The 11559-nt window shown below is 49.2% G+C and overlaps 1 protein-coding gene across 2 annotated transcripts; it reads right to left on the bottom strand.

Moving 5' to 3' along the window:
• Positions 1–299: 299 nt before the first annotated feature.
• Positions 300–11229, bottom strand: NUP85 (nucleoporin 85). Of its 2 annotated transcripts, XM_050319189.1 has the most exons (19): positions 11149–11227; positions 10982–11075; positions 10744–10906; positions 10314–10384; positions 9787–9830; positions 8961–9030; positions 7938–8059; positions 7474–7608; positions 7039–7161; positions 6562–6693; positions 6073–6179; positions 5708–5791; positions 5483–5548; positions 4864–5015; positions 4656–4773; positions 3424–3524; positions 1738–1889; positions 1081–1167; positions 300–496 (listed from the first exon to the last, which is right to left on the bottom strand). In XM_050319189.1, the coding sequence occupies exons 1-19, from the start codon at positions 11179–11181 to the stop codon at positions 395–397; spliced, it is 1956 nt and encodes a 651-aa protein (XP_050175146.1). In that variant the 5' UTR covers positions 11182–11227; the 3' UTR covers positions 300–394. The 2 variants fall into 2 exon arrangements, with proteins under 2 accessions (XP_050175146.1, XP_050175145.1); XM_050319188.1 differs by having other exon boundaries at positions 10744–11075; positions 11149–11229.
• Between the last annotated feature and the right edge of the window lie 330 nt (positions 11230–11559).

Genomic DNA, 11559 nt, shown 5'->3' with positions numbered 1-11559 from the left:
TCTGGAAAGCCCCAAACCCAACCCGTGGACTCAAGGCCATCCAAACCAAACAAAAATGGCAAAGTTGCCGTTTCTAAAACCCCAGTGGTGTAAGAGGTGGCCTTCATTTCAGTGCTGGGTGTTGAGAGGTAAAGCAAGCAAGAAATGCAAGGAAAAGCTGCACTGAGGCTCATTTCACCAGGGGAGGGCTGCCAGGCCAAGCTGGAACAAGCAACTGTTAACATTTTGATGCAGCTCCTTCATAAAAGTTAAAAATCATATCCATGTAAGATCTGTTTATGGAAGACAAGAACAAATGATCAAGCAATCTGCAAAACAAGACATTTATTCTTTAGAAAAGTCAGTTTATGTACAGTGAGCCCCAGAGGAAGAGGAAGATCACATCCTGCCATCCTCAGGACCCTTCCACGGTGCCTTCTTTGACAATGACTCGTGCAAGGTTCCGTGCCAGAGCAAGTCTCAGCATTTCCACTTTGGTGGTCTCGACATCGTCCTCCTGGAAGGGAGCAGAACTTGGGTGAGAGGACTGCACACAGTAATGAGCTGGGAACAGGGTGTCTCTCTGGGTTTGGAAAGTAAGGATGCAGGTCATTAAGAGGGAGAGTCCCTGTGTATTTACCTGTTACAGGGACTCCCAAAACGAGCAAGAGCTACATTTCCTACTTTACAGCTCAACTCAGGACAGCAGTGCCAAGCCTTTTCATTCCCTGGCAGCTGCAGGGGTTTGCATGTGCAGCAAATGGCTCCCTGGTCCCTGCCTGGAACGCTCAGAGCTGGAGCTGCTGGATGGCAGCACCTCAGCTTTTCACTGCCCATGGAATTTGCAATTATTTATCTTGGAAAAGCATCACAGTCTAATCCAAAGGAACAGAACACGAGCAGTCGGAGCTCTCCTGCACTGGGTTTGAGAACACTTCTAGCTTGATGTCTTGATGATACCTCATTGGCTGCCCTTGAACACCCTGTGCCAGCCTGTCCCTCTCTTCTGCCCTCATGTAGGAATAGAAATGCAGAGCTTTCCTGACACTCCCCACAGCCCCCCAGTTCATTATCCAGCTGTCCTCAAAACAAAATTCCTACCTGGAATTTCTGCTTATCCGCATTCCCTGCAGTCAGGTCTTCCAGGCATCGCATCAACTCGTAAGTCTGTTCTGCTGAAAATATGATCTGTGGAAATGAAAGTATTCACTGAGAATGATCAAGTTGAAGGACACCACGCAATCTGAGAAAATGCATTTTGAGGAAGAGAATGCTTTCACACTCCCACAGATCCATTCTGACCCTTTCAATCACAGGATCAAAGGATAATTCGGGCTGGATGTGACTTTGGGAGGTCTCTAGTGCCACCTCCTGCACCAAGCAGGGTCAGCTACAAGGTCAGAGTGGCTGCTCTGGGCCTGTAATTGCTGAATGGTCCTTTTCTTAATGGATCTTAAAACAAAAATTGGATTAGAAGAGGGAAGCACACTAGAACAATCCTCAAGCCAAATACCCAATGGAGCTGGATGCAGTGTGTGCTTAAATTACCAGCGCAGATCAATCCCACTGCTGTTCTAAAAGCAGGGAACAGAGGTAAGAATTGATTATCCCGTTCCTGGGTCCCGTGGTGGGACACATGGAACTGCCACGGACAGTTCCCGCACTGGAACTGCAAGTCCTGGGGCAGGAAAGGGGTCACCACTTTGAGATCCCTTGTCAGGGATGGCCGGGGGTTCTGGGTGCGAGCAGCCCTCTCACCTCCTTCTGCTCCAGCAGCGGCAGCGCGTCGGTGAGCAGGGTCATCCAGAAGGAGCAGGGCGCGATGTGGGCCGTCATCAGCGTCAGCAGCAGCCGCGCCGCCTCCGGGAACCGCTTCTCCCCGTACAGCCGGTGGAACTCCCGGTACTTCCCTGCACACCACGGGGGTGGGGGGAGAGGACAGAGAGGCTGGGGCTGCTGGGCCTTGGGAGCTGCCTTTGCAGAACCACCCCCAACTGAGATATCTGAGCCCAAGGCAGCCGGATCCGGGGGAATGGGGATGTGGTGCTTGGAAAAGGGTGACAGCAGAGCCTGCCTGAAAGGGCACCAGAACCTGCTCCTGTGCTGGGTGAGGTTCAGGGTTTGCATGCCCCAATGGCTTAGAGAGCAGAGAGAATGTTCTTTTGGATACTGCAGAATATCAGGTCTAAAAGGCTGCACTGTCCTCCAGGGTGCTTAACTGGCAAAGGGCATCTTTGCTAATAGGGAAAGCTCTGCTTTTGCTAAGAATTAGTGGGATCAATATCCAGCACGTGAGAAGTGGCTGAGGATGAAAGTGGGGTTCATTCTGCAGCTTTGTTTGTAGCCACTAAACTGTCAAGCTCCTGGAAGTTCATGATTCCTGTTCAGATTCACCTCTGACTAAAGCTTGAGCTCAAGGCAGAGACATGGGAAAGCTGTCAAGCAAAGGTACACCTAATGCTTCTAAAATTCCAAAGGGAAAACAGGCAAAAGTATTTTCAGGTCTTTCAGGATTGTTTATAAAGAGCAGAAAGGGAAATAGTTTCTCTGGGGCTAACATGAGGGTCACTGGCTGACGTTGGGCATGCAGAGATGAGGGATTACCAATTTGCTAAGTCATGTTTACCTTGTAAGCCTAATTTAGGATAAGGTTTAAATGAAGAAAATTCAGTTCCAGTTTTGCAAGCTGGGACCAAGTGGGAACAGATCAAACTCAGGATCACTCTCCCTGTAATGCTGGCGCCAGGCAGAGGGGAGTCAATCCAATGCCAACAGCTATTCCAAATTCCTATTAAATTCTGGTCCCAGTAACTGGGCTTGTTAACTGCCACAGCACCAGAGAAGGGGGCATTTTAGCTCAGTTTCCTGTTCTGGCCCACGAATCAGAGGCCACAGAGCAGCTGCAGGCAGAGGGGCAGGTCAGCACACTGCACTGTGCCAGGCAGAGGAGGAAGCTGCGGTATGAGAGGGAAACGAGCTGGGGCTCCTCACTGTCACTGGGCACAGCAGCTGCAGTGGGAGGGCAGGGAGGGCTCTTGTTCCAGGGAGCTTGAGACTGGCACAGGGATCCCACATTGAGGAGATTCTGGAGAACTTAGTAAAATTATCCCATTGTCAATGTAACTTAAAGCAGTGGTTTACTCTCCCAAGGAGCCCCCTAAGGTATCTCAGGTTAGTATTTGTTAGTATTTCAGAGCCTCCCTAGGTAGTGATACAGCCTGGAAAATGACTAAGGAAGGGGAAGTTAGGAGTGTCAGGATTTGGGGCTGTCCTGCTGGGAGGGCAGTGGTCAAGCTGCATCCCAAATCACATTCCCCATTTGCTTGCCCCTCATCACTAAGCCAGGATGTAGCCAGATGGAGGAAAGGATAAATCCAAATAATTCCATGGAGTTCACTATGTTCTAAATAACAGACCAGTATGAAAACTGTAGGCAGTTCTCACCAAGGAATGTCAGCCTGTCACTGAGCAGCATGGATGGTCCCAAATTGTCAATGAGGTCCAAGTCGGAGAAACACCCCCTTTCACAATAGTCCTTAAGGAATCTGGGGAGAAAGTGGAACACAGTGAAAGCTTAGAGGGGAGAACATCATCCACATCCATTCTGTATCTCCTAATCCCTTCCCAGAAAACCTGATTGTACTTGACTGAGTTCCATCTTAACCAACCTCCTGTGAGGGTTTCTGAAGTCATCAAAGACTCCCTGGAAGCAGCCAATGAACTGGTGTAACGTACATTTAACAGACACCTCATTTATTCTTCTGCATTTGGTGGGAGCTGAGATCTGTTCTTTAGAAAGAGCAACTGAAGGAAGGCACTCAGGAAGCTGAGGCTGGTGGATGCATAAATAACACTCCCAGATCATAACAAAAGCTCTATTTTTCTGCTGTGTGAAAAAGTTGATAAGCAGCAGGAACAAAAACAATGCTAAAAGCTTTTCATCTGTTTTGTCACAGCCTTCATTATGCTGCTTTTTGCAGAGCTGCTTCCTGTGACCGTTTTTTTTCTCTCCTTCTGTTGAAGGAAATGTAACAATTCCCACTCCCTCAAAGGACAAATGAAAAAAAAAAGCCCAAATCAAAGCTCAGAGCAGCAATCTCTTATCACTCCCTTTTCCACTGCTGAAGACACACTGTTGCCTGGCCACCTACCCAGGGTGTCATTTCAAAATTATATTCTATCAGTGAAGAGATTGGTACCTGCCTATTTCCAATCAGGAAAACCCACATGACATGGGTTGCTGGAGATTAAAAAGCATAAACAGAGTTGCCAGAGCTTTTGTCGAGGCCTGAGTTAAGTGTCAGCATCCTCCTCACTTTCACAACACCCCTCCCAGCCTGGCAAGGTCAGGAATTGTGACAAGCTCATGCAGAACCAGGGAAACAATAAAACTTGGCTCCTTGCTACAAATTTGTAATTGTGGGGTGAGATTTTTAGCAGAAACGGTGTTTTAAGTGACTCCCAACTGCCTTGTTTGGAGGTTTTGTGGTGAACTTGACAGGTTACAAATAATCTGCTCAATAAAGCACAGATGGGGATTATCCTCCACCCAAATCAATCCCCTGGGTCACTGTCCAGCCCATCAAACAGCTTTCCTGGCCCTGGCAGAGTGGCTGCCTGCCCTGTCCCCCACCCCAGCGTGGCAGCAGCGCCCTGGGGGTGCTGTCCCAGCTCACCGGTCCGAGATGAGCGTGGCAAACGCCGCGTCCTTGGCCCGGATGCTCCAGGACAGGGCCGAGCCCAGGCGGTTGTTCCGCAGGGCCTTCATGGCCATGATCTTGCAGATGCTGCGGACTGGGGAGGAGATGTGGAACGGGAGGGGGAGGATTAGTTTTCAGTGGTTTCACTGTATCCCTGTGAACAGCGAGACTGAAAAGCCCCCACCTTGCTCGTGCATCTGCCTCTGCTCACAGATCCGCAGCACCTTGAGGGCCTTCTGCTCCGTGTTGAGGGGGATGCGCTCGATGTGCAGCTCCAGGTACACCCGCCCAAACTCCGGGCAGTGGTCGAAGTAATCGACCCCCAGCTGCCACAGGCTGAGAGAGGGGGAAAAGGAACCACCATTCCAATCACAGAAACCTTCAGTGAGCACGACAGTGAAGGAGCATCCCAGTCTGCATTAATAACTGGTAGCTCTGATTTAACTTAGTGTTCAGACCTGAAATGGCTTTTCCTTTCTGCCAAATGCCAGCTGCCTGTAATTTAACTTTGGAATACCACAGCTTTGGAAGGCCTGCGGCTCTTAAGTGTTTCACTGCAAGTCACTCTGCACAGTGCAGGAGTGACTCTGCCCTGGTCATTACGTGTGATGGGTTCCCACAGACAGCTTTTGTCTTTCATCAGGAAAGGAAATGTGCTGGTTTTGCATGATCCCTTAGGGATACCTCTGCTGAAATTCTAACAGTGACTTCTCTTTGCCTTTTTTACTTCATGAACACGCAGTTATTTGGTTTGGCTGCCCTGGTGTTAGTCTATCCTATGAGTAATAAACAGGAGTGGGTACCTGTGATGGGAGAAGAGTCCCGAGGCGTATTCCAGCAGGAGGAACTCGCGCATGTTTGAACCAAAACTGGGGGAAAGAGAGAAAATAAACAGACATTGTTATCTGCATCTCGTTGGAAAAACCTGCTGACATTACTTCACAAGTACTTTTAATTTCTGCAGCATGTTTTCTCGGGGGCTGCCTTAATCAGCTTCATCCAAATCATCAGTGCAAAGAAATACTTACTAGAGGTTGTGAGACTGCAGGAGTTTGCAGTGGTCCAGCAGGTCAGTCAGGTGAGCCACGAACCACCAGTTGCTGAGGACAATGCTGTGTTTGACGAAAAAGAAAGAAAAAAGTAAGCCTACCACTGCCAGGGATTGTGTCAGGTTTTCCACAGGCATTTCTTACCAATATACAGCTCTGTTACAGTGCAGTGTCTGGCTGCAATGTCCCAGACCTAATGGAATACTTTTAATTGCTGCCAGCTTCACATACTCCTGCTAAATTCTTTGCAAGGATGATCAGGTGGGCTGTACCCACATCCCCCACCCCAAATAACACAGAAACAATACTGCAGAACTAGAGAATCAAAAACCCTAAAACTCAACCTGCATTCCTTGATCACTTGATGCATCTCAAACTCAAAGGCTGCCATTAAAATCATGTCTAGAGGCTCGGGGCTGCTCTCTCCACCCAGGAACAGGTCCATACTAGACTGTGGAACGAGATGACAAGACATGATAAATTCAGAAGTTGTGAGATGGTAAAAGCAAGATTTGTTTGGATGTAGCAGCCTAGTTTAAGTTATTTTATGGGAAATAACAGGTTATAGAGACTGAACACATTAAGAAAAAAGATTTTTTTCTTATTTTAGCATAAGAAAACTGGAAAACAATTTGCAGGAACATGACTGGTGACATTAGACACTGAAAAGTGGGTCTTCAACAATTATCTGTCAACTTTCTCAGCCTCCCAGTCCTCTTACAAACCCCAGGCAACATCTTACAGGAATGTCCTTGCTGTAAGATTTCAGCCCTCCCAAAGATTTTCACTCAGTGCAGGAAACTGGAGCATATAAAGGTAATTCCATTTCCCACCTGTGCATAGAAGCGCAGCTCCATCGGCTTCACAGTGGGATGGGAATACAGGAGCCGGGTAACCAGAAAGTGGTACCACGTGGTCATGAGCTCCTTCTTCTCCAGGATGGCATCCTCATCTCCCACCAGGATCTAATGGGATAAAAACACAGGGGTCGTTCTGCAGATTCAGGGATGTACACAGATGCACTGTAACTCCTGCTTTGCAAAGGTGAGGATTTAATCAAAACCAAATAACAAAGCTCCTTCTCAGAGCCCAGTTTCCTCATCAGCCTTATGGCCTTGGACAGGGGAGAAACAGATCTGCCCAGGCTTGCAAAGGCTGTTGCAAACCAGGAACACAGGACAGGAGACTGGCCTGAAATCCAATTTAATGAACACATCATCCAGCATATTAAAGTTACTTATGGCTACACTGAGCTCCTGCAATCCACAAGGACCTGTCCACAGCTTCCTTCCTTCCCAACAAAAACACACCTTGCAGATGGACTCCATGTGGGGATTGGATGCGAAAGTCCCATCCTGTAGAAACCGCTGGCATTCCTCGTGCCAGTGCTGCCATTTCAGCTCCAGCTCAGTCAGTGTCTGGGTGTTGCCAAGCTGAACAGAGGGTAAGAAACACGGAATAAAGGAAACACCAAGGCAAATCACAACAGGCACTTGGGCTGAACTCACAGTGGACCCTGATAAAAAGCTAAACATGGGGCTGCCCGTGATCCCTCTATATTGGTTTGTCACCTAACAGGCTTTCATCTGAATTGTTGGGTGTTTGGGCAATTCAAGAATACAAATACTGTTACTGTAAAGGAACAGGAGTGAGATGTTCTAATGGGGAATAATTTGTTACAGGGGACACACCAGAGGTAGCTCTTTTCCCAATGAAAGGCATGAAACAATGCGCTTTGTACGTACAGTGGGCATGGGCATCTTCTTCATCAAGTCATCCAAGATTTTGTACATGTTCATTGAGGTGGGATTGGCAGTGACTTCCTTGGAGAGCAAGTGTCGTGCTTCGTCCATCCGGCCTTGGAGCACAAAGACATCCACCTGCAAAATCCACCTGTCCATGAGCACCCAGGAAGGGCATCAGAGGGGAACTCTAACTTGTGATTCAGGCAAGTGCAGTGGAGTTAAAATGCTTAAACTGCTCATTCAAATACACAGTGTAAGTGTTGACCTCCAAGGGTCGTGAAAGTGCAAGGCCCAGGATGGAAAAGAGGGGCAGGATGGTCTTTAGAATGGCTTCACCTTAAAACCTACATGGGCAGAGAGCAGCAGCCTCCCAGTTCTGAGCTGTGGTCAAGCAGGGAAGAGGAAGGAAAGCACACAGGCACGAATACTCTTTGTTTAAGAATCTTGCAGGTGATGGCACTCACCACGTTCCAGAAGAGCTTGTGTTTGGATGGGTTCTCACTGCTCAGAACTTCCCGGACCATGCTGTCCACATCACACACGTGGAGCCGCACCCAGTCCAGGAGGCGAAGCAGGAGGGGACCAGCTGTGTGCAGACAAGGTTACCCTCTTAGTTCCCACCTGTTTGTTCCCAAACTGCTCTCTCAACAAAGCTTAACGGTTTGACATCATTAGATGACGTTCACTGGTTGGATTTCTACCTCCCACTCAAGTTACAGAGCTCCCTAAGCTGTGGGAGCACCCGCTGCTGACAGGTTTCCCTGTGGCAGATTTTAGACAGAGCAGCAACAAGGCCCAGCAGAAAACCCAAACCAGTTACTTGAAGAAATAAAAGGTGACTCAGCTCATAAATCTTGCAATGCCAAAAGAATATTTCTGTTTATTTTAAAGTCAATTCATTACTATTAACTGAATATGAGGAAGAAATTTGGCATTTGGTGATTAGGTGATTATCTTTTCTTCAGATTAAGTAACTGATAATTTGTGAATCTTTTCAGAATTCTGGGACTGTGCAAGTATTTGTTTGCATAATCTGATTTCCTTAAAAAATTATTTACTACTTTAAAATGCTGGTGTAAACAAACTGACTTCAAAAATGGCATCCTAAAGTTAAAGCTGTTATCAAGTCAGCTGGCATCGACATATTTGATGCTAAAAGATGTGTGTATACTTAGAAGTCAAATACATTGGCAGCAACTTTTGATATCTCCTCTCTTTGTAACCTATCTGATAAAGAGACAATTTAAATCAGTGTACCACACAGGAGGGAGGAAAGTAGAAGGCAAGTTGAATAGCTTGACATAATTCAATATGAAGAAGGCAATTAACTGAAGCAGAAGGGATATTAAAAGGCTTATTGACACTCAGCATATCTCTAAAACATTAAACTATGACATAATGGGTGCTATATACATTTTAAACAAATAAATATGCAAAGAAAAAAAAAAAAACCTTCAGTCTTAACACCAGGATAGTTCACTGCTCACCTGCAGCTGCTTCAACAAACAGTATCTCACAGAGGTTCCAGATCAGCTCCATCGCAGAGAGAATGGAAACCTGAGGAAAAGCAGGGCCAGGTTTCAGAGTTAGTAATTATTCCAGTTGGGTTTTGTAACCACACAAAGGCATCTGCTGTCCATGGTAATCAGTTAAACTCAGTTTGTACAGAAAAATGCCATACTGACATTTCAGAGAGAGAAATTAAAGCCCATGTCTTCTCCCCACACACTCAGCTCAGAATGTATTGATGCTGTTTGTGTTCTGAAATGCAGCAATCATCAGTCACCAGTGGGCAATACCAACCAGTGCTATTGTCAGCCTTTGGCACTTGTAAGATTAATAATACAGAGAAGGAAGCAAGGCCAAAGGAGCAACATCACTGCAGCTAACAGGACAAAACTGCTGTGAGCACCCTGCTCCTCCCAGAACACTCCTGTGGTGTCCGACAGCTCACAGTGGACACCCAGAGCTTGCTGTGAGGCTCAGATGCAGCTGGTTGGAATCTGAGTGTTGGAGAGGTGAAGACTCAGACAGGCAAGTCTGAAACTTTTCTGATCAGTCAGCTTTGAGATGATAAGAAAACATTATACCTATAACACTAAATATGTAAGACACAGCAGTGAAATGAGGCGTTGGACATCTTTAGAAGGAGGGGAACTAACTATTTCTTTCCTTTTATTCTTGGTCATGAACTGCACCTCCTGTACTAAGACAGAGTTAAATCTGAAGTGCTTTATGTCACAGTGGTGGCCTGGTGAATTCACCAGCCAGAGATCCCTGTTCAGCTGTGACTGGGTGACGAATGCAGGTTACCTGGGTGCTGTACTGGCCTTGCAGGGCAGGGTCCCGAGTTGAAACTGAGGGAACAAGAAAAGTCAAAGAGCAACACATTTACCTGTGACAGCCCCTTCTAGGCTCATAAATAAGACAATAATACGTGATTACTCATCAAGCACAGACCTAAATGAGCTTTGTAAATTTGTTTTATAAATCCTGTGCAAAACTGGGTATGGTTACAGGGCACAGATGCGTAACATTTCCCACTTTCTGGGGAAGCAAGCTATTAAACTGGATTCAGTTTCCTGTAAAACTGGAGCCGAAGATATGAAAAGGCTTGAAGTCCCCCAGAAATCAGTTAAAACACTGTGGGGAAAAAAATAATCTCTGACCAGATTTACAAACTAACTTGGAAATCTGTGGCATGAAAGTGGAGTCCTGAGAATTACTGAAACCTACCCATGCTATAGTACAGTACTTGCAGTAACTTACCATTGAAATGCTACTTTTATAATCACAGTTAATGTTTCCTTTTCTTGCAGGAGGAGAACAAACCAACTTACCAGCTGCCTGGTGCATGTCCTCCATGCAGGCTCTTATCACCGACCGATAGTTTTTACTCACTTGAACCAACCTGCCAAACACAAAAAGCCTTTGGTTGGAGAGAGCTGGTGGAGTTTTAGTCACATGCCTACTGCCCTTGCAAGTCTCTCTCAGGAGCAGCAGATGCTCCCAACACTCGGGTGGCTCCAGCTGGAATCAACGAGGCTGTGCCACACTATACATTGGCACAGGCTTGTCAGTGTGGTTATTGGAAGGATGGGATTCTTGTTTTGTAACATCACCCCAAAACGATCATTGTTTCTGCCCTGCTGCTGATTGCAAAGCTGGTCAAAGCAGCCTGGCCAGGGGCGCATCCCTCACTGGAGGTGCCGGCCCGGCTGGGAGAGGGGCAGAGGTGCTCCCCACCCTCCCGCGCCCCAAAACACTCACTGCGCCTTCCGAGACTTCCCCGCCAGCTCCTCCTCGCTGCGCTGCAGCCCCATGAAGATCCCGTGCGACTCGTTGAAGAGTTTCCGCAGGGTCTGGATGTAGATGTCCTGATCCCTGCGCACCACGAACACGCGGGACGAGCCGGGCGCTCCCTCCCCGGCGTCTGCAACAGAGCCCGTCAGTGCCCGGGACCTGGGCCGGGACAGGGACCGGGATGGGGACCGGGACCGGGACCCACCTGCGCGGCCGAAGCGGGTCTCGCACACCAGCACCTCGGCGGGGCCCCAGGCGAAGCAGAGCTGCCAGGCCGACGGGTCCGCGCCCGGCACCACCTGTGTGGGGACAGTGACCCGTCAGCGGCGCCCCGGCCCCGCACCTGCCCCGCCCGGCCCGCCCGCCCCGCACCACGAGCGGCGGCTCCGTGTCCGTCTCCTCCATGGCCGCTCCCGCTCCCGCCGAGGCTCCGCAGGCCCCTCCGGGCTGCCCGCACCGCCGCCTGCCCGCCCCGAGCCCCGCGGGCCGGCCTGGACCCCGCCCCGGCCCCGCCGCCGCCGCCCCGGCGGAGCCGCCCGCGGACCGGAGGGAGCGGAACGGGCCCCGGTCGGGGCAGGCGCCGCCGCTCGCCCCGGAAGCGCCGCCCCTGCCGAGGCCCCGCCGGGGCGGGACGGGCCCCGCTCCGCCCCCAGCCCCAGCCCGCCGGAGCCGCGTCCCGGGAACGGGCTGGGGCTGCCCCGGCGGGGCTCTGAGAGTCCGCGTGGGGAGCGGGGGAATGGGGCGTGTGGAGGGATGGGGGGAGGGAGGGATGGATGGATGGAT

The sequence above is a fragment of the Myiozetetes cayanensis genome, unplaced genomic scaffold (assembly GCF_022539395.1).
Source record: "Myiozetetes cayanensis isolate MyiCay16 unplaced genomic scaffold, myiCay2020 scf22, whole genome shotgun sequence".
Lineage (NCBI taxonomy): Eukaryota > Metazoa > Chordata > Aves > Passeriformes > Tyrannidae > Myiozetetes > Myiozetetes cayanensis.
This window is presented reverse-complemented; position numbering and strand designations above follow the sequence as displayed.